Source organism: Bufo bufo, chromosome 1, assembly GCF_905171765.1.
Source record: "Bufo bufo chromosome 1, aBufBuf1.1, whole genome shotgun sequence".
In the NCBI taxonomy this organism is placed as follows: Eukaryota; Metazoa; Chordata; class Amphibia; order Anura; family Bufonidae; genus Bufo; species Bufo bufo.
In genome coordinates, this window is record NC_053389.1 from 696,236,502 (window position 1) to 696,262,921 (window position 26,420).

At 45.6% G+C, this 26,420-nt stretch overlaps 1 protein-coding gene and 1 long non-coding RNA gene across 4 annotated transcripts in view; both read left to right on the forward strand.

The window, feature by feature from the left end:
* KLHL25 (kelch like family member 25) overlaps positions 1-15,537 on the forward strand; it is a 44,252-nt gene extending 28,715 nt beyond the window's left edge. Inside the window, exons 3-4 of one of the 3 annotated variants that reach the window (XM_040414192.1) lie at positions 4,939-6,754; positions 13,343-15,537. In XM_040414192.1, the coding sequence (XP_040270126.1) occupies positions 4,950-6,719 (1,770 nt within the window). In that variant the 5' untranslated portion in view covers positions 4,939-4,949 and the 3' untranslated portion in view covers positions 6,720-6,754; positions 13,343-15,537. Of the gene's footprint in view, positions 1-4,938; positions 6,950-13,342 lie in introns of those variants that run through there. The other 2 variants (XM_040414194.1, XM_040414193.1) reach the window with 2 other exon arrangements.
* Positions 1-26,420, forward strand: part of LOC120985959 — a 1,109,413-nt gene that overhangs the window by 401,186 nt on the left and 681,807 nt on the right. The window lies entirely within an intron of this gene.

The following is a 26,420-nucleotide window of genomic DNA, read 5'->3' on the forward strand; positions in this document are numbered from 1 at the left end:
GACATTACGCATGCCTCAAGATTAATTAAAAAACTTGTATTTGTCCAAAAAAAATAAAAATTCCAGCTGTCTGGCTATATGGATATTATGTCAGCAGTGAATAGATAAATTCAGCCCTTGCACCCATGCTCATATAGAATGGTACTGGCAGATTTAAGCCACCAGCCCGATGTTGGTTGTAGTCATGGCGGATATCACGGCTAGGGTAATATGCTCCAGCATTAAAAGGATCAGGGGATGTTACGTGATGCATGGCTGCTCTGCATGTAGCCGCGGTAGAAGTGGAGTAAGTATCAAACGGCTTTGCTGCCATGGTCATTAGTGGACAATGACGTGAAGTGGCACTTTGATCTGGCCAGCGTCCTCTAACCCTGCAGTGTGGAGCATTGTCCTAGAATGTGAATGAAGCCTTTGTTGTAACATGGAGGCTGGCGCGCTGCCTGGCGAGCTAATTATTTAGGTGTAATAGCAATCCAGGAGACAAATGAGGTTTTTGCCAGAGAATCGAAGCCAAATCTTTATTATATCGGGGGAATGCTGGGTGTCGCATGTAGAAGATGACTATACCCTACTATACAGTTCTATAATGGGAAGGGGGGGGGGAGATCCTGGGAAAGCAGATTCCCTAAGGGTGAATTCACATGCAGTAGATTTGTGGCAGAAATGTCTGCATCTGAAAGTTTGTTTCCTTCACCTGGAACGTGGATGCACACGAATGTCTGCAAACCCAATTAAAATGGACAGTCGCAGAAATGTCTGCATGTGAACACACCCTAGGCTTCCCAGAATCCCGTCAAAGGGCTTGCAGCTGTTTGAATACAGGGTGCAGACTACAGACCACCATTAAAGTTCTGTATATGATGAACACGGTGAAGCACATCTGCCCGGTCTACTAGCTTCCGTCTCCAGCACCAGCATTCTCATAGTAAAAGTATATTAGGAAAACTATGCAAAATGCACATTCAACCAAGAAATTTACTATAAAAGGGTTCTTCCGAGATATTTTAACTGATGACCTATACTCTGGATAGTTCATCGGTATCTGAATGGTGGGGGTCCGACACCCTGGACCCCCGTTGATCAGCTGTTTGAGAAGGCACTGGTGCTCGTAGTAGTGCAGTCACTTTCTCGCAGCTTTTCCTAGGCCTGTGACGTTACATTCATTGGTCAGTCGGCCTAGGCACGGCTCAGCCACTATACAATCAGCGCTGCTGCCTTCTCAAACAGCTGATCGGCGGGATCCTGGGTGTCAGACCCCCCACCAATCAGGTACTGATGACCAGTCCAGAGGATAGATCATCAGGTTAAAAATCCTGGACACCCCCTTTAAACCAGCCACAATGCCTTGTATGACTAGCTCACATGCATGTAATGACACCTTTCACTTCTGGAGAAAAAGTACTTTTAATTCATAAGTGAATGAGAAGTTAAGTGCACCCATGCCAAGTCACTCTGTGCACTATTGCTGCTCCTGCTTTCTCTGCCATTCTCCGTGATTGAAAGGGCAAGGAAGATGACTATGCCAGTCAAGGAGAGGGAGGTGCTGTCAGAGGAAGCAGGGTGCACAGAATTGCTTGGCACCGCCTTTGGTGCACTTAACTGTTCATTTGCATATGGATTCACAGTATTTTTTCTCTGGAGTGAAACATCACCGCTGACAGCACTAGGTATGGGCTGGGGAGAGCCGTGCAAACATGCGTTAGTGAAATGCATCGTTACGTTCAGCTCAGCCCCTACTCCAGAAAACTGGAGTACAAAACTTGCAAACCTCGGGTTTGCAACTATTTAAACACCATTTGCACAAAAAAAAATTGTACAGTTGCCATTTTTGCACCACTCTCTCCACTTTCTGAAAAAGGGGGCATAGTGTGAGCGGGGGGCCATTGGCTGAAATCTATGCCAGCTACGCGCTAAGGTAAATCTCTCATTCCAGGTGCACGGACTGCCAGGATGGGGGTGCCGCGGGGAATAAAGGCCGGTATAAATGTCCTCCATTGTGCAGAGCGCCGGCGTGGAGTTGGCTGTGCCTTTGCAGACCTTACGCTTTACAGCTGAGTGATCATATTGGGATATTCCTGTATCACTTAGTAGTAGTATTGTGTGTGTGCTCCTTCCAAATACACCAGGACCATGGCTGCATGGAGGGTGGTCTGGGTTTTTATTCCATGAGATCAGGCATCTGGTGTTAAGCCCTCTGAAAGACCATTGAGGACTAGAAGTATTTTGCTCTCTTGCATGTACATGGAGAAAGGGGACCTATGTCCAAGAGCGACATATTTTGGAGCTGAAAATCTTGTGGATCACCAGCAAAATCTGGATTTGTGGATTTGGGTGCAGAGTTGTCAATGGTACGTGGATGTGTGTGGTTTTTTTTTTTCTTAACACCTCATCCACCTCGCTGCTATTGTATACAGCATAGATTATATGCACCAAATTCCACTGTGGAAAATCGGCGGTGTATCTGCCACGTGTGGCCATACCTTTTATTGTGGAGCCTGTTGTGACTGCCTGGTGGTAGGTGGCCCTGCTGTCACCTTTTAAGGGGCATTCATATGGCCGTATCCTTTTTTGCAGCCCGCAAATTGTGGATCTGCAAAGCACGGATACTGGCCGTGTACATTCCAGATGAGCACGTCCTTGTAGAAATGCCGCAAAACGGACAAGAATAGAACATGTTGTATATTTTTTAAGGGGTCGTGGAACGGATGTGGATGGCACATTATGTGCTGTCCGCCTCTTTCGCAGCCCCAATGAAATGAACGGGTCTGCATCCCTTATGCAGAACAGATACGGACTGAAACTACGGTCTTGTGAATGCTCCCTTAGTGAATAAATGGGGGATGGAGACTGACGCTTTAAGGTAGCGCCTTCTTTCATTGTAAGTATAGGCGGCCATTAGAAGCGGGTCCCAGCTCGTTTGTGTAATTGCCGGAGAGGTTGTCGGCCATGAGCTGTATAAGTAATGCGCTGCAGGCACACGCTCCTTTATCACTGGCACCACATTCATCTGCCGGTGACTCACACCATTGTATTTATCGCAGGGTAAGCACAATTTCTGAGGTCCTTTTTAATTTATATGTGCGATGACCTCACTAAGCAAATACTATTGTGGTAATGAAAGTCCCTTGCTGGGATAGAAAATGTTTCCCAGAGAAACCACTTGACAGATGATGTCATGTCAGGCCGTGGAGACGTCTCGCTAATCACTTGGTCCGAGGCTGCTAAGAAATGCTGAAGCGCAGATCTGGTACTTTATATTATTTGCAAATGCAAATCCTAGCTGTAGAATGATCAGTGTCTCAGAGCAGGGTATATCGGGGCCAGCCTTCATGTTTAACCATAGTATTGTCTGAATAGACCACACACGCCGTGATCTCTCATCCCCCTCCCAAAATGTCTTTAGAGATTTTACCACTCCTGTTCATTGAACTGCATGGAAGCAAGAAGGTGAGAAAATGCCTTCGAGCAGGCATGCTCAACCTGCGGCCCTCCAGCTGTTGTAAAACTACAACTCCCACCTTGGCTCGCTGTAGACTGTCTGGGCATGCTGGGAGTTGTAGTTTTGCAACAGCTGGAGGGCCGCAGTTTGGGCATCCCTGCCTTAGAGCAATGGTGCCCAAACCACAGTAACCGCTATAACCTTCCCCCCCCCCCCCGAAATCCTCTGTCCTGATACATCTATGAAATGTGAATTCTTGAAGCTAAACCAGCCCATAAAAATCACAAAATCTCTCCAGGAGTTACGGCTGGGTTTCTTAAAGGGGCTTTCTAGGTTCAGGATATCGATGGCTTGTCCTCTGGACAGACCATCAGTATGAGAGCAGTGAGGATTCAATTTTCGGGACTCCTGATAATCTTTTTGAAGGGATTATGTAAGTTTTACATGGATCTGTCTGCCTGCATGCCATCTACTTAGCAGCTGTGGTGCAGGATAATGTCATTTCATCATATTCAAGTGAATGGGATGTTACAGTATCTCCTGCCCCACCACTAAGTAGACCGTGTGAGAGGCCGCAGTGCTCGCCCGAGTGCCACACTCCCTTCATGCAAATCAGCAGGACGTAAGTAGGACTTTGACTGGTCTGACATTTTCTGGGATTCCTATATTGATAACCTGTCCTCCAGATAGGCCATTAATATCTGATCAGTAGAGGTCCGACACCTGGGACCCTGGCCAGTCGGCTGTTTGAAGAGACCACAGGGCTCTAGTGAGTGCTTGGTATTGCAGAGCAGGCCCATTCACTTCTATGCGACTGAACTTCAACTACGCCATGTGACTGATAAAAGTGACATCACCAACCTCACCAGAGCGCCTCAGCCTCTTCAAACCGCTGATTGGTGGGGGTGCCGAGAGTTTGATCCCTAGCAATGAGATACTGATATATGAATCTTGGGAACCCCCTTTAATGGTCTTTCCAGAAGATAGGCTGTCAGTATCCTGAACCCAGGAAAAAGATGCCATATTTTCGATTGTAAAAGTATTGGTGTGATATTTGGGAATAACTGGTTTATCAGGGCATCCGCAGACATTGTGTATTACTGGCAGTCATCAGCTGGTGGGCGGGGAGAGCAGAGGCTCATGAGTAGCCGTTCTGGGCAGCCACTTCATACCAGTGAAATAAGAGTGTCTGTCACTACTTTATGCTGCCTTCAGTGCAGACTATGCGTATGATCCTCTCTGTATCTGGAGCTTTTATAAAGACAATTATATGGGTTCAAGTAATCTGAGGTTAGTAAATGTATCCTAATTATTATTACATTTTAGGTCAATCTCTGGCCAGAAACTGAAAGTATTTGTTTCCGATCCCTTGCAGTCACTTTTAGTACCTAAAAATAATGGATGCTAAAATTGAATGCAACATGTATAAGCTAAGCTTTCTTTATGGATATGATAGTCACTGAGCCTTTTTCTAATGAATTTTTTATTTTTTTTGGCAGATGTTGTTATCATGTCCGTCAGCGTCCATGAGAACCGCAAGTCACGGACTAGTACAGGGTCTATGAATATTTCATTATATCACAAACTTGGTCATCCTGACTGTGTCCTGACCCATCTCAATACCATGCGAAAGCAGCAACTTTTCACAGATGTCATACTATGGGCAGGAGACCGCTCATTCCCATGCCACCGTGTGGTGTTGGCAGCCTGCAGCCAGTACTTTGAGGCCATGTTCAGCCATGGGTTGAGAGAAAGTCTTGATAACACTGTGAATTTCCGTGACAGTCTTCATCCTGAAGTTCTAGAACTCTTGCTTGACTTTGCTTATTCGTCAAAAATAATAATCAATGAAGAAAACGCAGAGTCTCTGCTAGAAGCTGGCGACATGCTACAGTTTCATGACGTACGGGACGCTGCTGCAGAGTTTTTGGAGAAAAACCTCTATCCCAGTAACTGCTTGGGAATGTTGATGTTATCAGATGCTCACCAATGTAGAAGATTGCACGAATTGTCTTTAAGAATGTGCTTGGTCAATTTTGAAATGGTGCACAAGACAGAGGACTTTAATAATCTTTCCAAAGACATCTTGCTCGACTTGGTTTCCAGTGATGAACTGGAGATCGAAGATGAGCAAGTGGTTTTCAATGCTGTTCTACAGTGGGTTAAGTATGACTTGGACAAAAGAAAAGATTATTTTCCAGAGCTGTTAAAGAACATCAGGTTGGCGTTGCTTACCTCTGAATCATTGAAGGAAGCCATTGCTTGTGAAGACTTGCTAATGGGCGATGAGAGGAGCAAAGTAATAGTAGAGGAGGCTCTTCAATGCAAGAGAAAGATACTGCAGAACTATGGAGTGGTGACAAGTCCATGCGCCAAACCTCGAAAAGCAGGACATACCTTACTTATCCTAGGAGGCCAAACATTCATGTGTGACAAAATTTACCAGGTAGATCACAAGGCTAAAGAGATCATTCCCAAAGCTGACTTGCCAAGCCCAAGGAAAGAGTTTAGTGCTTGTGCCATCGGATGTAAGGTCTATGTGACCGGTGGTCGTGGCTCTGAGAATGGAGTGTCTAAGGATGTGTGGGTGTATGAAACAGTCCATGAGGAGTGGTCAAAAGCTGCACCAATGCTTATCGCAAGATTTGGACATGGTTCAGCCGAGTTACAAAACTGCCTTTATGTAGTTGGCGGACATACTGCAGTTGCTGGAATTTTCCCAGCATCGCCTTCCGTTTCCTTAAAGCAAGTGGAGATGTATGACCCTCTTTCAAATAAATGGACAATGGTGGCACCACTGCGGGATGGCGTGAGCAATGCTGCTGTAGTCAGTGCCAAGCTGAAGCTCTTTGTTTTTGGAGGTACAAGTATACACAGAGATCGGGTCTCTAAGGTGCAATGCTATGACCCTTTTGAAAACAGGTGGAGTATTAAAGCTGAATGCCCCCAGCCTTGGCGCTATACTGCTGCTGCAGTGCTGGGCAGCCAGATTTTTATCATGGGAGGTGACACAGAATTTACAGCCGCCTCTGCCTATCGCTTTGACAGTGAAACAAATCAGTGGACAAGAATTGGAGATATGACAGCCAAACGAATGTCTTGTCATGCTCTAGCATCAGGCAATAAACTCTATGTGGTTGGGGGCTATTTTGGGACCCAACGTTGTAAAACACTAGACTGTTATGATCCCATCTCCGACTCGTGGAATAGCATCACAACGGTGCCTTACTCCCTTATACCTACTGCTTTTGTGAGTACTTGGAAGCACTTGCCCGCATGAGAAGATGGACTATGAATGGTTACTGCTTGGGCCACACAGAGGTAAATAAGTCCAGAGACGACATTTAGTCACATATAGGAAAGGTCTACCTATAATGATGTGTGGTTAGAATTGTGGACAATAAAATTACAGGTTACTATGATATAAAGAAGCGGCCACCGGACAAAGCAGGCATCTATCTCATTATAGGGGTGCATTTAAGGGAGAGTTTTTTTGTCCACGTGGTTAAATACTACACACTGCTTCAATGTGCTTGGTCTGTACGAGCTGTGCAGCAGAACCATGACTGTTCACAGTGAAACCACTTAGGTTTTTGACTGTGTGGTCAAACATGTCCTGTGTAAAGTGCACCCATAGATGCTAAATGGCCTTTTGACCTACCAACTGAGGGAGTTGAATGCATATGAAAACAGACATGCTTTCTTGGCCCTCCCACAAATGGGGAAATAATGCAGTGCACCCTATTATTTTAGTAAGAAGACTCCGCACTCTAGAAAGTAGTTGCAAGTAATGCACATAGTTTATTGAGGCGATTCCCAGTGCATCGAACATTTGTGGACACAATGGCCTTAATCAGATATAGGAATGCCACACTGAATGTGAAAATAAGGTACAGTGAGAAAGGAGCCTTATTTTTACCTTCAGTGCAGCATTCCTGTATCATTGTACTGGGAATCTCCTTAATAAACGGAGTGCTGAGTCTTCTTATTCATTGACTGTAATAATAGGTGATGATAGTGGTGTGCCATAGAATCAGTTTCACACTATTGTTTTAACCATATCAATGCAAAAAGCTGCTTGCCAGTGTGATCTTTACTATTTTAGCTTCTTTACTCTCCCCTCTGCAGCTCTAGTCTCTTCACTGTCTGTAGATAAGCAGCAGCTCATTCCATGCGACAAGCACCTGCATCTCCCAGGAGTGTATTGCTGAAGGTCTCTTGTCCTGTCTAACTAGCACTATGGTATACAATGCTAAGGTCCAGAGAGACAGAGATTTTTATGAATTTAGAAGTAGGGATGGATGAGTGAATGCATATATTGATTTGCATACCCCAAACCACCCTTCTCCCCCCTTATCCTACTATGTCTAGTTTGACCCACCCAACCTGCCTAAACATTCCCTCCTGTAAACCCTCAGGGCAGGAGAGAAGACAGACAACGGCAAAAAAAGTAACTTTTAAAGTTCCTTCTTCTCCTCTTTTCTCCTGAACCCCCTCCCCTTTCCCCTATCCTCACATTCAAATCTTGCGGCAGATTTATACTGAATTTGCTGTGGTGCAAATTATCTGCCACATCTGGACTTACCGTAAAGTTCTGTATGTAGCAGAGCTGATACCATGTTGGGTTTTCAGTGGTTTAACTGACCAGGCAGGTGTGCAGGTAGCATGGAATAGAGCCAGCCTGCCCTGCCCCTGTACGGCCCCTGACTCCCTAACCACAGGTGTAGGTTGATATCTGGCAATGCCTTCAAGTCGGTGCATCTACCCTGATGGAAGCGATCAGATGGCTTACTTCTGCTCAGTGTAGGAAGAGAAGCTCTGAAGTATAAACAGCGCCACTGACAAGTGACATACAGTGCATACTAAGAGAACAGGATCATTCTTGAACATATGTACAAGGTATGGCAAAAGCTTGGAGTTACTATATGACCGTTGGTCCTAAACATATGCTGGCCTGGTAATTAGCCTTTTTTGAATCCCCTGGAATAAAACCTGACCACCAGTCTGCAGATGGACAGGCTAGGTAAGCACTGCTCTAGTTCATACAAGTCCCTAAAAAGACGTGTGGACGTTTCCGCACCCGTTCTGCAATTATCTGGAACATGTGCGGACCCATTCATTCTCTATGGGGCAGGAATGGATGCGGACAGCATGGCCCCGGAAAAAAATAGAACATGTCCTATTCTTGTCCGCAATTGCAGACAAGAATAGGCAGTTCTATGGGGGTGCCGGCCGGTTGTATTGCGGATCCGCAATACACTACGGACGTGTGAATGGACCCTAAATAGATATTTTATGGCCTAATCCCCAGTTCTATCTCACTTTATACCTGAATTCATCACTTTGACATGACTAGTCTTTGGACCCACAACATGGCCACCTCCGTTCTGTGGGATCACAGAGGTTAAATGCCCAATAAGTCCTTCACGTTTTAAGTATGCCCTCACTGTGGATCACTCCTGATCTTGTGGCGAGCAGACTGCGGCTTAGTCACAGTCGTATCCTCTTTCGTCTGTTGAAAGTATGGAATAATACAGAAAAAGCTGGGAGATAAATCAAGAAGACTCCGAACAGATTGCGGTTTTCATCATTACCAGGGATGTCTGCCAACATGGCTGGGAAAAGCAGAACTGCTTATTTGGAGGGAACTGATCTTATTATTACCCCAATTAGTTGAATTGGAAAGGAGACGTGTGCATATGATGTGTAGGAAAAGTGAAATCTTAGCTGAGGCTGCACTGTGGATTTTCCTACGTTGAAGTGTAATTTTGGCGCCGCTCCTGGCATCGGCCCAATCACGATTATTTCCAGGCATCTGACAGGTTTAAGGCGTTATAATGTAAATCAATCATCTGCCTCAAGACCTCATTAATCCAGTGAGGAAAAAGGCTTCACAAATCAGAGCTGCAGACTCCAAGAACACGGCAGAGGAAGGTGCTGTACATTATACTCGGGAGCAGGAATCATGGGTCTGTCGTGGTAATACCCTGTGTAAATGGGAAGAAGACCTGTGAGGGCTGAACAGAGCAGAACAGCTTCAATGGGGGAATTTATCATGAGGAGAATCCGTTTTTCTTCAGTCTGTGTTGCTGTGTCAAATTTATGTCACATAGACTGCTCACAGTAGCATGAGCAACATGCGACCTGGAGTTGTCCTGTTGAAAAACGGCTCCTGGGACACTTTGTAAATGTGGCTGTACCACTGGTTCCATGACCAAGTCAATGCACCAGAAATGAAGACTTAGAACAGTGTAGCTACCGTATGTTATACCACACCTCATCATAATCCTGGGAATAGAACTGGTGTGAAGGCTTCTTCATGGCGTTGCCCAAATGGTTTCCAGACCAGTCTCCTGCTATCATTGTGTCTGACACAAAAGTGGGATTCATCTAAGAAGGTAGACCTCCATTCAAGCCCCCATTGCCATCTTGCTGTGCACCATGAGCCATTGAGAGCGATGGTGTGGGTTCAGTGAAACAACTGTAGCTGGACGTCTGGCTCCTAGTCCATTGTTATGCCGAAGTCGGTTTGTTCAAACACTTTGTTTTCATGCTGTATGGAGACCTGTCTCTGTACAGCATTAAAATGTATTGCATGAGACTTCGGTGAATGAATTTGGTATTAATTTCTACATTTTTAATGGGGTTATCCGAAAGTATAAAAAGCCCTCCAATACGCCGCCCCCCCCCCTCCCCCCCACTGAATATACTTACCCCGATCCCTGCGCTGCTCCTGGTCCCTGTGCGCGGATGAAAACCTCTAGTGATGGGGAGGAGCCTCCCTAGCATCGCGGGTGATGCTAAGGAGGCTCGTCCCCATCACCGCCTGCCATTGGCTGCTCCCCCACCCCCCCCCCCAACACCGGATGCTTTCATCCGCGCACAGGGAGAAGCAGCGGCGATGTGGGGACCAGAAGCGGGGTATGTATATTCAGTGTGGGGGGCTGGTTATACTCTCAGGTAACCCCTTTAAAAACATTAAAATTAGCAAACCAAACCATCTGGATTCCGTAACTTTGGGTGAAACAAATTTTTACTCCATGGAGCCTATACATTTTATTGCTATATGGAGACAGATCTTCATACAGCATTAAAACTTAAGTGTTTGAAGGAATTGACTTCGGATCTATGATCCAAAGCTGGATTTGCTCAAGTTTAAAAATCACAGAAAGGACATAAGCCCTGTCCGGGGGAACTATAATTGAAAGTGGTAAATACTCCTAGGGCTCACTAAAAGACCTCAAGCTTAGCAAACAGCCTTCTGATGGGTTATGTAGACACTGTTTGTTGCCCTAGGCTTGGGATGGGAGGTCCCATTTCACTTGCCGTACAGGATGGATCACTAGATGCCATTCTTCTATGCAGATGTTCCACCAGTTCCTCATTGTTCTCCCAACCGCCAGAAACTGCAGCATTGAACCCAGGCACATAGAGATCTACTGGAGTGATAAACTAAGGCCTCTCGGTTCAAGAATTCCATCCCTCTGTTTGCAATCAGTGGCATGTCCATGAACAGGAAGCATGGCATAATCATCCCACACTCCTTGATCCAGTTTTTGAAGTTTCATGTGGCTAAAAAACATTGCTATCCATCTGGTTTGTATGCCCCTCCCACACAGATTGGAGCTAGTTGCTTGACCTTGACGTCTTGTCCTTCTTGGTATTGCAATATTACAATGAAGCCCCCTTTCATAATTTGTTCTCTGCATATCACTACACACCACTGTACAGGAACTGCCACTCCGCCCCATTCACTAGCCCATGAATGCCACCATGAGCACTTAATGAAATGTCCACATAGGGCATTGGATGGGCTTAAAATGGGTTGGCAAAGATAACCCCTTTTCATATTTAGAAAAAAGGGATTTTAGCACAATCTGTCAAAATATCCACCATTACTGGTTAGAAATAAAATATTCCAAAATGAATACAGACTAATAGTAACTGCATACGCGTTTCAAATAAATTCTTAATCTTAGCTAATAGTAGGCTGTATACCTATCCATCATGACGCATGTCATTGGCAGAGGAGCACTGTTCTGTTTCACATCATCTAGTTGTATAAGGACATTTCCCACTATATACCTCGGACTGTATAGGCCTACAGTGGCCTGTCAATGGCATACATTTTTGTGTGGCCCCAATATAGGAAAGCGAGAAAAGGCTACACTTACACATATTGGCCCAACAGAGGGCAAAAGGACAAACTTTTGACCTTCATAGGGTGAATGGAGCTCTACAGCTATGTATACGCTGGGAGCTATTCCAGTGTAAATGCATAGGGCTCGGACCCAATGTGCACAGAGCTTACATTGACTGCCTTAAGATGACTTACATGAGGAACTGACTGCATCCAAAGGCCAGACAGCTTCAAAATGAGTGCACAGTGTGGGCAGGTGTCTGGGAAAGCAAGTCAGATGCTTGGCTGTATAGGGATCAGCAACCTCTGGCACTCCAGCTGTTGTAAAACTACAACTCCCAGAATCCTGCTTTCACTTCTGTGGAAGTTACAAGAACAGCCAAGTAAGTGGGCATGCTGGGTGTTGTAGTTTCACAGCAGCTGGAGAGCAGAAGGTTGCTGATCCGTGGTATAACCAGTAGGAAGAGAGATCATGATCTCGCTGCATAGAGCGCCAGTGAGCCCACATCTGGAATACTGTCTCCAGTTCCGGAGACCCCGTCTACAAAAATATATAGACAAAATGGTACGGGTGCAAAAATGGTAGAGGGTCTGAAGCATAAAACATAGCAGGAGAGACTAAAAGGAGGTCATTTATTAAACAGAAATACGCTTATATTAGACATATTTCTGGCGCAGATTACGGCACAAAAGTCCTATGCACTGCAATCTGCGACTTTTCCCCACTCACACAAGGTCTAAAAAAAAAAAAATTGGGATGGGCCCGTCTCATTTACCATTTTCTATGCCAGTTTTAGGCAAAGAAAATCGTCTAAATGTAAGACAGCAAGGAAGCTGTCTTACATATAGAAGCGGCAGAGGATCTGCCAAAGTTATGTAGGGGCTGGCGCCTATACCGCCCCTTAATCTGTATAGCCTTAAGGAAAGGGGGGGCATGATTGAAACCTTTAAATATGTTAAAGGCGTAAATAACGTTCAGGAGGAAAGTGGTTTTTAATAAACAAAAAACACAACAACAACACATGAACAAGGGGGGGCACAATCTAAAATTCGTTGAGAGAAGATCGGAATCAATGTCAGGAAATACTGAAAGCTTGGAACAAACTCCCATCAGATGTGGTTAGTAAGTGAATTTAAACATACCTGGCATACACACTTATCCTACGATAAGTAATATAAGGGTAGAATAGATGGACCTTGTGGTGTTTTTCTGCTGTCAATTTTCTATGTTTCTGTGTAACAAACACTACATATAGCAGCACGCATGCAGACGTTGAAAACATGGATTATTCTGAATTGCATTGCTGCTATACTTACTTTACATGAAAATATGAGGCTTTTCCATTAGGCTGTCTTCATTTTGGCCGTGCACTCTTACCATTATGGCCAAGTCTTTTAATTAATGTAGCTGGATCCTACATGGTCTTAGGCCCTGGAGAGGCAAGTGGTGATAGTGTAGGTTCCCATCTAAAAAAAAAAATGTCACCTTGCCGTTGGTAGATGGGCCTACACAACTCTGATTAAAAAATTTGTGCAAAGAGACTTGAATTTCCCTGTATAGTAAGAATTGTAGCAATGCAATTCAGGATAATCCATGTCCCTAGTAGTCCCAGTAGACCTCTTCAAAGGCTTTGTCAATAGATGAGATGATGTTCTCCACATTTGTTGTGCAGATTTGTTAACTACATGCTAACTACATGTTAACTACATGCAGTCCACATTTCAAGCTTTTCAAACAAAATTTTTTGTCTTTCTTTCTCCTGACAGATGTGTCCAGTTCTCTGAAAGCTTCACTCACCATGTTTGAGTTTCAACCTTGAGATGCCTTTGTTAAGTACGGTATTTAGGGATTACCTGCTCGAGTTCCTGATGTTTTTTTTTACTGACACATGGCCAGCAAATTCTGAGCTCACATAATGGTACAGCATGGCATCTTAACTGTCGGTGAACAGTTATGTCACTTTTGAGATGAGCGTCAAGCCTATTAGTGATGCTGCTCTGGAAGTGTTACACTGCAAGATGTTGGGACTAGGACAAGTCAAGTTAGAATACATATGTATGGAGGATATTTAAGACCTTTTCCATTGTTTTTTCACAAATCTAACTCTGAGCCCCGGGGCTCTACAAGATAAAGAGGCAAAAAAGTTGCATGTGAGTAGAAACCATGCTTGCTTTCTACCAGATCTAGCAGCACTCTCCTTCATAGGCTTTCAGTTTTGCAGCCCTGCCCTATTGTCTACAGCAGGTCTGAGCTGCTGCATTACCAGATACGGCCTATAGACAACAGTGGTGTCCTTTTTAGCATCTATACTCACCTTTTCGAAGAAGGTGTTGCCCTCTTAAATTAGTAGTCTTCCTTCTCATTTTGCAGCTGAACAGAAAATAAACTTGGTTCATTGGTCCCCAAATTAATGTGCCTTCATGGGATCCAGACGGCTAACTTATACCTATTCAGAATCTTCCCAGGGGTTAGTTATGTCAGAATGGAGTACTATATGTGAATATGGAACTGGTCTGATGTCCACCTGTAATGGGAATGAGTGCATTCATGTATACCTGCTGTACGATTACAGCAGCTGTCCATTTGTCATCTTAAATAATCTCACTACATTTGGCTACATGTTACATCTATGATCAGTGATGGTAGGTTTGGGTCTGGGGAAGTGTGAAATCCACCTACCGATTCTATAGAGCAGGAATCGGCAACCTCCGGCACTCCAGCTGTTCTGAAACTACAATTCCCAGAATCCTCCTTTCACATCTATGGATGTTAAAAAAAAAAAAAAACAGTAGCTAAGCAAGTGTGCATGCTGGTAGTTGTAGTTTCACAGCAGCTAGAGACCTGAAGGTTGCGGACCATTGCTATAGAGGATTGGGCTGATGCTCTGTTCCTCCCTCATCCTGTACACTGCAGCAGAGAAATGCTTACAGACTGCGAGCGACTCGACTATATATTAGAAATATTATCTGGTAGCATCCACCCATATACTAAGCCAAGTGCGCGGCCTCAATAAAGGGCCTTCCGCCTTAACATGGGAATAATCTCTTCCAGGGCTCGACAATCAAGGAGGCCGGTGTCTTTTACATTTTCTATATGTTTTTAATACCCTGTTTATAAATTCCATGTCCTCTTCCATTACAAGAACACGTAAAGGCTATCCCTCAGCCAAATGGGGTAAAATATGACTTTTGCTGCATTATCTTTACACAAGCACACGTGACCAAATGTCTTCTTATAATATTACTGTGAAGAGTTGGGAGACTACCCGGATTGTGATCTCCAACTACCTGCTCAAGAACCAGATCTGCCTAACCTGAATAGCATTCCAGATAATAACTCTGATACCTGTGAATAGGTTGGATTATCACAAATGTTAAACCTCAGTGTTTTATTTCCTCAATTCTAGAGACGTCTTATATTTTATAGATCTTTTTATTATTTTTTCAAAAACTATTGGCTTTAAAAGGGTCCTCTGAGCAACAATAAGTATAGTCATTCATTTCTATGGACCTTTTGGTTTGTAATATACTTTATGTCCCCGTGTGGGCGGTACATCTAGATCTGAACGTCGGCCGCATGACCCTATAAATAAGATATTCCTTTTGCTTATACAAACCAGTAAGGTGGTGACACTCTGAGACTCGCTGCTTTTCTGTTTTACGTTTTGGGGAGTTTCAGTGTGTGTCGCCATTTTACTGGTTTGTAAGAGCGATCAGGTGGTGCCCAAATGCTTCCTACAGTTGTGGCGCAGTGGCTTTTTTTTTTTTTTTTACACAGGATCCAAAAGCCATGGGGGAAAATCACCTATGAAAATCAGCATGATGGTGATGCACTGTGAAACTCCATGAACCAGAAGAGGAGAGCAGTGGATGTAACGGCGGCAGCAGGACTGGCTTGTGTAGTGGACATGGCGACATGGTTGGAGTTCAGATTATCAATCAGACCACACAGGTAAATAAAGTACAGGGTGGGCCATTTATATGGATACACCTTAATAAAATGGGAATGGTTGGCGATATTAACTTCCTGTTTGTGGCACATTAGTATATGTGAGGGGGGAAACTTTTCAAGATGGCTGGTGACCATGGTGGCCATTTTGAATCCAACTTTTGTTTTTTCAATAGGAAGATGGTCATGTGACACATCAAATTTATTGTGAATTTCACAAGAAAAACAATGGTGTGCTTGGTTTTAACGTAACTTTATTCTTTCATGAGTTATTTGCAAGTTTCTGACCACTTATAAAATGTGTTCAATGTACTGCCCATTGTGTTGGATTGTCAATGCAACCCTCTTCTCCCATTGTCTATGCTGTGAAGATACGAGATTTGCAGCACCTGAAACTACGGATACTGGAAGCCTGTGCTAGCATTTCTCCTGCGATGTTGCTATCAGTGTGTGAAGAGTGGGAGAAAAGGGTTGCATTGACAATCCAACACAATGGGCAGTACATTGAACACATTTTATAAGTGGTCAGAAACTTGCAAATAACTCATGAAAGAATAAAGTTACGTTAAAACCAAGCACACCATTGTTTTTCTTGTGAAATTCCCAATAAGTTTGTGTCACATGACCATCTTCCTATTGAAAAAACAAAGTTGGATTCAAAATGGCCGCCATGGTCACAACCCATCTTGAAAAGTTTCCCCCCTCACATATACTAATGTGCCACAAACAGGAAGTTAATATCACCAACCATATAAATGGCCCACCCTGTATATTGAACGGTCTATTAAAATGAATGACCCATACTTATTGTGGCCTAAACAATCCCTTTAAACTTCTTTTGATATCCCTGGATGATGTGTTTACTTCCGGAAACTGGCTTTATGGATAGGGAGTGTGAACTGTGATGCCACAATAATCCTGTTAAAGGGGATGATTCGCTCTATATTGTATGTTTATAGGCCGATTGCACCTCTGACCTGGATGACGGTTTACATTAGCTGTAGAGTAGTGGAGATGGACATAAACTTCAGACCATTAGGATGATTTCTATTGGAATTCACTGTAATGTAAATGATGTTACGAGATGCACTAATAAATACCAAACCTGTTGTCAAACATTGGTCATTTTTCATGATGTGCGTTCATTAATATTCTCTTCTGTCTGATCTTTCTATACCCTTCCTACTCAGATGTTCAGCCTGCTGCCAATGTGACGTAGTATTTTTCATCAGGATTTATAAGTAAAGTCTATTATCAAGTATTGTATGCTCTGGGAAGCTTCCACGGCCCAGAACTCTGCACGCTGATCTCTATGGAGCAGGGGTATGCAAGTGGAGCGGTCTGGACCCCTGCATGTCCTGCGTTCAACTAGATCTGCGTCCTGAGGATGCAGTTGAACACAATGGTGGAGCAAGGAGCCATCAGCTCCCTGCTTGCTACATGTAGTTCAATGAAAGCAGGTGTGACGTAGTGACATCATCACGCCTGCTGCGCTTAGCCACACACAGCACAGATTGGAGGATACGTGCTCTGGTCTGTTCCTCAGCAGACCGTGAGTTAGGGGAGTATTCAATCCGGAGGCACAACTCTTTGAGGGGGGATATCTAAGTGGGCATAACTGTGTGAGGGAACCCATCTACTGGGCAAAACTCTGGGAGGGGGGGGCACTAAAAAGGGGCATATCTATGAAGGAGGAATCACTTTGTTGGGGGGGCCATAATCTATGAGGGAGCATCCCTACTTGGGGGGCCACTTAAGGGAACTTAAAGGGGTTATCTAGGAATTAATATTGATGACCTATCCTCAGGACATTGACAGGGGTATGACTGCCAGGACCACTGCCGATCAGCTGTTAGAAAAGGCCGGGCGCTCTGTGAGCACCGTGGCCTCTTAGGCCATGTGATGTCAGTGTATATTGGTCCCATACATGGCCTAGTTGCAGCTCAACCCTATTTAAGTCAATGAGGCTGAGCTCCAATACCAAGGCGATGTGCTTGGAAAGCTGCCAGGAGCCCACAGAGCTCCGCTCAGCACCTGGGCTCCCTGAAACATCTGATTGGCATGGTTGTCAAAACTCGGATGCCTGCCGATGTGATAATAATGACCTATCCTGAGGATGCCATCACTATCCTTTCCTGGATAACCCCTTTAGGGGACATCATACTGGATGGAAGCCACTTAGGGGGGCATCACTATGAGGAGAGCATTTAAGGGGACACCACATTGTTTGGGGAGACACTAAGAACGTATCACACTTTGTTAGGGGCTTTATTACTGTTAGATGGTACTAAGAGGACATTCTCACTGTGTGGTCGGCAGAAAGAGGATTAGGTGGGCCTACAGTGTGGCTTAGTGTGAAAGCAAAAATGCTGCAGTGCTGCACGCCACTGGTGCTGTCCCTTCGTACATTTTTTGCAGCTCAGACCTTCACCTGACGGCAGACCCAGATATGTGGGGTTTTACAAAAAGGACTCGAGTACCCCTGCTATAGAGCATGGGCAGGGCAGGGCAGGAAAGGTAGGAGATTGTAGGACCTGCACATGACTGACCACCTAAGGGAAGTGCCGCAGGTAATATCAGAAAACTGGGCCATGGAGCATGAAAGGATTTAGGAATAAGGTGGATTCGAATAATGGTCTAAGTTACAAACAGCAGTGTTGCTGGAAACCTGATGATAGGCTGATCAGATAGACCATCACTGACCCCTGAATTCTACAAAAAAGGAAAAATTGATCCAGTTCCATAGACAAACTACAAACGTAATAGCATAATACCGCCTGATGCACAATGTTCTCATTCTTGAACTGGAGCCAATTTCCAGACTTAGGATGCTTGAAATAGAACGTAACCTGCTGTGACCACATTATGTCTAATAAAAAGTCTGTGTTCCCATGTTTGCTCTTCCTTTTGGACCATAAATCTCACTTTTGTATAGAGCTTTCTGCTAGGTTTAAAGGCTATTCAAGAGCTGGGCTTACATTTACATAAAGATATTTGGGCTCTGTATTATACAGCTATGTATGTGCAATAATTAACTATTTAGAATTGTTGCATGAGAAATACATGAATCAAAGGGTTTGACTCTTTTAAAGGGGTTGTCTGCTTTTTTTGTATTGATGACCTATCCTCACTTGAATGGGATGTCTCCCATCTGCTCAAAATGAATAGGACACAGCCGCCCCATAGAAGTGAATGGAGACGCCATAGTTGTAATTGCACTGCTTGCCGCTGCAGTTGTGATGGTAGGCAGGTAAACAGAGAAGAGAAGGCAGTGCTGCTTTCTCTTCAAACAGCTGATCAGTGGGGTGGAGTCGGAACCCCGGCGATCTGATATAGTTCATCAATACAAAAAAGTGGACAACCCCTTTAAGGCGTATTGGGGCATATTCACAAGCACCAGATTTGTTGCATCAGAACTGGTCTTACAGAAAACCACAGGCTTCCTGCAGAAATAACCGCACGATCAGCCATATAGCTTTCAGAGCTTTAAAGGGAACCTGTAATCAACTTTGTGCTGCCCATACTAACGGCAGTATAAAGTAGAGGTAGGTGAGTTGATTTGAGCGGTCTGTCATTTATAAGTTAAAAGTAAGTGGTTGCCGAGAACCAACATCACAATAATTGCAAACTGAGCCTGGAAAAGAGTCCTGGCCACCTGAGAAGAGTCCTGGATATTCATGACTTCCTGCTCTCCTGCCCATCTGCTGATGACTGACCGTCTTCTACCTAGTTTTCTCCCTTTCTCTCTAGGAGAGAACTGCCAACCATCAGCAGATGGGTGAGAGCAGGAGATTAGGAATGACCAGGACTCTTCTCAAGGTCTGGGCTGCAATGATTATGATGCTGGTTCTCAGCAACCTCTTACTTTTAGCTCATGAGTGACACACCGCTGACATCAGCATTTCTGTCACTACTTTATACTGCCCTCAGTGAGGTCAGCATAACGTTGATGACAGGTTCCCTTTAAAGATTATGCCAATCAGGAGATGAGTGGGCAACACAACTAATGGTGCCTGCTCCTTTATACAGCAGACATGCACCATCAGGGTCCGTGAACGCAGATGGCTCCGATCACGAATGTTTAACCCCTCAAATGCCGTGGTCTATTGCAACAAATGACCCAGAGGGGAGGGACTGTGAAGCAGCCCAATGGCACGGATTAGCGGTTCTGGAGTTATTTGCACCTTCCCCTATATCACTGATGTAGCACTGTCCTCATCCGAATGGTTGTCTAAAAGCATAGTATTAAGTTACCAGAAATTAAAAAGGTCACTACTATTTGAGCATCAGCTTTCTGAAATATTGACTCTTGCAACAATTATCACCCAACAAGAGCCAGACTCGGGAGGGGAATTTATCATGAGGGGAATAGCCTCCTAGGAGCAAGGGGGGTTGTTGCTGTTTCGCCTAGAGCAAAGGTCAGCAACCTGCGGCACTCCAGTTGTTGTAAAACTCAGACTGCCTAGTAAGGCCTCATGCACAAGACCGTTGTGTGTTTTGTGGTCTGCAAATTGCGGATCCGCAAAACACGGATGGCGTCCGTGTGCGTTCCGCAATTTGCGGAATGGCACGGACAGCCATTGATATAACTGCCTATTCTTGTCCGCAAAACGGACAAGAATAGGACAGGTTATATTTTTTTTGCGGGGCCACGGATGCGGAAGTGAATGGGTCCGCATCGGAGCCGCAAAAGCTGCAGCTCTGATGCAGACCAAAACAACGGCCGTGTGCATGAGGCCTAACACTGATCAAATGGGCTGATTTCTTGTCATGCATCTCTCCTCTTCCAGTTCTCTTAGGCCTCTTGCACACGACCGTATGTATTTTGTGGTCTGCAAAAAACATGGATGACGTCTGTGTGTATTTTGTGGAACGGAACAGCTGGCCCCTAATAGAACAGTCCTATCCTTGTCCGTAATGCGGACAATAATAGGACGTTCTATTTTATAACGGAATGCACACAAAGTACCTTCCGTTTTTTTTGTGGAACCATTGAAATGAATGGTTCCATATAGGGTCTGCAAAAAAACGGAACTGACATGGAATGAAAAAACGTTTGTGTGCATGAGGCCTTAGCCACTTAGAAGAGCTGACTCCTAGGAGACAAAAAAGGAAAAATTTGATAAGTAAAACTAACTACTGGCCCCGAAAGGACACTGTGCAGAACCATAGTATGACTATACCTGTCCCCGCTGATACAGCATTGTATTGAGTACCTGGCAGCTCCGTTATGCGGCCTTCCATTAGGGCAGCCTAATAGGGAATGATTTCAGTTCAGTCATTTTTGAGAACTAACATTTTAATCCTTTCAAAGTACAGTCCCCGTTACTGTGCATAGGGAGAAATCAGTCAGGCTGCGGATGGAGAAAGGGGGGGCTGCATATCATGGGTACAGTGGACTCCTCACTGGGAGGACGAGCAGTAAGATGTGTGTTCTCAAGCACTACTGCACATTAACACAAGTGACAGAGCACAGGAATCAGCGTGCCTTTCACTACTTACAGCAACAGCATGGTTCCTGGGACCGACCCTGTGCTGCATGCACATGAATCCAGAGCACTCTACGTTTATTGCTATAATTGTACGGTTAGATTTATATCAAGCTGCAGCTTAGGGGACGGGTCCTTTCTGTTGCAGCTCTCTCCCCATCACAGCTCAGGAGGCAGTTGTAGGATGGAACTGAGCATATGCGTCCTCCATGGCTAAGTAGACAGAGAAATAAGAAAAAAAAACTGCAGGTGGCGCCATACAGATATATTTTATTGAATAACTCAGTGACTATAACAACATTTTTAATTACATGCAATTACAAAAGTATTCAGATTCAGGTACTGGTTTGAAAACAGAATAGTTTTCATGGGAAAACCACTTCAAAAGGCAGACTGGCCGCAGATTCCAGTACCATGTGGTTTTTAAGCGGTAGTGTTTTTTTTTTTTTTTTTTTGCTGTGCCCTGACCACATGTACATTAGGTCTCTTTCTCACATGAATTTGCTCTTGCATTTCTTTTCCCGCTAAAAATTCCATAAACAGTGTTTTTCTTGTCATATACATTTTTATGTCATGGGCACAAACTGTGAAATTGAAAAAATGACACAAAAATTTCTTATAAAATGGCATCAAAACACGTGTACTCTGTTTTATAATTCCCATATTTCAGCTAACCTCTCCCGGATGTCTGACCCCCACTAATCAGCTGTTACTAGGTGTCAGGTGATGTCACCGTACATTGGTCACATGGTTAATTGCAGCTCAGCCCCATTCAAGTCAATAGGGCTGATCTGCAATAACAAGCACTGCCACTATAGAAAGTACGGCGCTGTCCTTGGATATATCTGATCGGCGGGGGTGCCACCAGGACTCAGACCCCCACCGATTTGATCCTGAGGATAGGTTATCATTCTCTTTATCTGAATAACCTCTTTAAATACCGCAGCACTTTACAGACATTAGCATCACGCTGTCCCCAATGAGCTCCATATCAGTATGTTTTTGGAGTGTGGGAGGAAACCAAGAGTACCTGGAGGAAACCCACACAAACACGGGGAGAACATACATACATACTCCATGCAGATGTTGTCCTTGCTAACCACTGAACCACAGTGCTAAATTATATATATATATATATATATATATCTCTATACTAATAAAAGCCCTGTGTACGTGCTCAGAGCTGGTGTCCGTGCATGTGTGCCGAATATTGAAGTGCGCATGCGCGGCGCGCCGTCCAATCACAGCCGCCCCACACGCAACCGCGCCACCCAAACCTCATCTCCACTTTTCCCCAAGTCACCCCCTTACTCTCAGCCCCACAGACTCCGCAGTCACATTACCCCGCATTTACCCCTCAGCAGGCAGCTTAGGCTGCAGACCAGCAGTCTCCTCAGCACGGCACCCAGGTGGCATTATATATAAGGGGGTATAGATAAGGTGGCATTATATATAAGGGGGTATAGACAAGGTGGCATTATATATAAGGGGGTATAGACAAGGTGGCATTATATATCAGGGGGCATAGACAAGGTAGCATTATATATACGGGGACACAGACAAAGTGGCATATATACGGGGACACAGACAAGGTGGCATTATATATAGGGAAACAGACAAGGTGGCATTATATATAGGGAAACAGACAAGGTGGCATTCTATATAAGGGGGCATAGACAAGGTGGCATTATATATAAGGGGAAACAGACAAGGTGGCATTATATATAAGGGGGCATAGACAAAGTAACATTATATATATAAGGGGCATAGACAGAGTAGCATCATATATAAGTGGGCACAGACAAGGTGGTATGATATATAAAAGGGCATATACAAGGTAGCATCTATCTTCTATACTAATAAAAGCCCTGTGTACGTGTTGCGTTTCCGTGCGTGTGTGCCGATAACTGAAGAGCGCGCGCGCCCTGGTCAATCAACACACAGCACTCTACACGCCACCCGCACCTCCCACACTAGCGTGCCGTCCAATCACAGCTGCCCCACATGCAACCACGCCGCCCACACCAGCACGCACGGCACGCTGTCCAATCATCACACGGCGCTCCATGCGCCGTCCACACACCTACGCACCGGCCAATCGCCGCCTCCTATGGTGTGCTCTCCATGTCGGAGCGCCGCCATTAAGTGCATCACAAAGCCTCACAGTCCCAGTACTGTTAGCCACTGCCAGTATTAGCCACCAGTCGCTGCCAGCAGTCTCAGAACCACCAGACAGTGCCAGCCGTCTCAGCCATCAGTCAGTGCCACCAGCCACAGTGCCAGCAGTCTCAGCCACCAGTCAGTGCCAGCTGTCTCAGCCATCAGTCAGTGTCACCAGCCACAGCCACCAATCACAGTGCCAGCAGTCTCAGCCACCAGTCAGTGCCAGCAGTCTCAGCCACCAGCCGCAGCAAGCAGTCTCAGCCACAGCCAGCACTCAGTGCCAGCAGTCTCATCCACCAGCCTTAGTCTCAGCCATAGCCAGCACTCAGTGCCAGCAGTCACAGCCACCAGCCGCAGCCACCAGCCGCAGTGTCGTTAAAAGGTAGACAGTATCCACTATAACAGTGACATCTACAGTACTTGGCCCCTTTAACAGTGACCTCCACAGCAGCCTGCCCCCTTAACAGTAACATCCACAGTGCACTCCCCTTTAACAGTGACCTCCACAGCGGCCGCCCCTTTATTAGTGACCTCCACAGTACACTGTCTCGTTAACAGTGATTTCCACAATAACCCGCCCCCTTAACAGTGATCTCCACAGAGCTCCGTTCCCTTCAAATGTGACCTCCACAACACCCCACCCCCTTAACAGTGACCGCTACAGCACCCCGCCCCTTAACACTGACCTCCATAGCGGACCGTCCGCTTAACTGTGACTTCCACCATTCCCTGCCCCCTTAACAGAGACCTCCACAGTGCCTGCCCCTTTAAAAGTGACCTCCACAGTACCCCATCTCCTTAACAGTGATTTCCACAACACCCTATTCCCTTAGTGGCCTCTACAGCAATCTGCCCCTTAACACTGACCTCCATAGCAGACCGTCCCCTTAACTGTGACCTCCACAGAAGCCTGCCCCTAGGGTGGCCAGAGGTCCGGTTTTAGGCCGGACAGTCCGGCTTTCAGACTCCCTGTCCTTCGTCCGATACAGGGCCTGGACGGACACGGGGATGTCCTTTTGAACAACTCACTCTCACACAGCAGCACTGTGCTGTCTGAGAATGAGCTGCAGGGAGAAAGTCACCCTCCCTCCCACCCCTGCAGCTGACAGAAGTTGATTTTTACCTTCATTTTTTCAATCCCCGTTGGCTGTGGAGTGGGAGGGGGCGTGGCCTGCTCAGGTGGGGGGCATGGTTTAGCTGGACCTGGGGGCAGGGTTTTTAAGTCAGTTTTTTTAGGGTGGCCTGAATGGCTACCCTATCTGCCCCTGAACTGTGACCTCCACAGCACTCTGCTCCCTTAATAGTGTCATCCACAGTGCCCTGCCCCTTTAAAGCTGACCTACAGAAGTGAAGAAAAATGGCTGGGTTGTTATGGAAACCTGGTGTAAAACTGTGTGTATGTGGAGACTAAGGGCCTGCGAGCGTCTATTGCCTGATAAGGGTCATGTGACCAGGCTTCTATTGGCGAATGCATTTTTTGGGAATATCTCAGGAACGGTACGTGCTAGAGATCCAAGACCCGGTCTAAAACCTTCCCGGACACCTGATGTACCTGTGTGCCAAATTTCGGGATTGTAAATGTGACGGTGCAGATTCCTTAAGCGGACAGGCGGACATACACACACTCAGATAGATAGATATATATATCACACACTGCTCAAAAAAATAAAGGGAACACAAAAATAACACATCCTAGATCTGAGTTAATTAAATATTCTTCTGAAATACTTTGTTCTTTACATAGTTGAATGTGCGGACAACAAAATCACACAAAAATAAAAAAATGGAAATCAAATTTTTCAACCCATGGAGGTCTGGATTTGGAGTCACACTCAAAATTAAAGTGGAAAAACACACTACAGGCTGATCCAACTTTGATGTAATGTCCTTGAAACAAGTCAAAATGAGGCTCAGTAGTGTGTGTGGCCTCCACGTGCCTGTATGACCTCCCTACAACGCCTGTACATGCTCCTGATGAGGTGGCGGACGGTTTCTAGAGGGATCTCCTCCCAGACCTGGACTAAAGCCTCTGCCAACTCCTGGACAGTCTGTGGTGCAACGTGATGTTGGTGGATAGAGCGAGACATGATGTCCCAGATGTGCTCAATTGGATTCAGGTCTGGGGAATGGGCGGGCCAGTCCATAGCATCAATGCCCTCGTCTTGCAGGAACTGCTGACACACTCCAGCCACATGAGGTCTAGCATTGTCTTGCATTAGGAGGAACCCAGGGCCAACCGCACCAGCATATGGTCTCACAAGGGGTCTGAGGATCTCATCTCGGTACCTAATGGCAGTCAGGCTACCTCTGGCGAGCACATGGAGGGCTGTGCGGCCCTCCAAAGAAATGCCACCCCACACCATTACGGACCCAATGCCAATCCGGTCATGCTGGAGGATGTTGCAGGCAGCAGAACGTTCTCCATGGCGTCTCCAGACTCTGTCACGTCTGTCACATGTGCTCAGTGTGAACCTGCTTTCATCTGTGAAGAGCACAGGGCGCCAGTGGCGAATTTGCCAATCTTGGTGTTCTCTGGCAAATGCCAAACGTCCTGCACGGTGTTGGGCTGTAAGCACAACCCCCACCTGTGGACGTCGGGACCTCATATCACCCTCATGGAGTCTGTTTCTGACCGTTTGAGCAGACACATGCACATTTGTGGCCTGCTGGAGGTCATTTTGCAGGGCTCTGGCAGTGCTCCTCCTGTTCCTCCTTGCACAAAGGCGGAGGTAGCGGTCCTGCTGCTGGGTTGTTGCCCTCCTACGGCCTCCTCCACGTCTCCTGATGTACTGGCCTGTCTCCTGGTAGCGCCTCCATGCTCTGGACACTACGCTGACAGACACAGCAAACCTTCTTGCCACAGCTCGCATTGATGTGCCATCCTGGATAAGCTGCACTACCTGAGCCACTTGTGTGGGTTGTAGACTAAGTCTCATGCTACCACTAGAGTGAAAGCACCGCCAGCATTCAAAAGTGACCAAAACATCAGCCAGGAAGCATAGGAACTGAGAAGTGGTCTGTGGTCACCACCTGTAGAACCACTCCTTTATTGGGGGGTGTCTTGCTAATTGCCTATAATTTCCACCTGTTGTCTATTCCATTTGCACAACAGCATGTGAAATTGATTGTCACTCAGTGTTGCTTCCTAAGTGGACAGTTTGATTTCACAGAAGTGTGATTGACTTGGAGTTACATTGTGTTGTTTAAGTGTTCCCTTTATTTATTTTTTTGAGCAGTGTA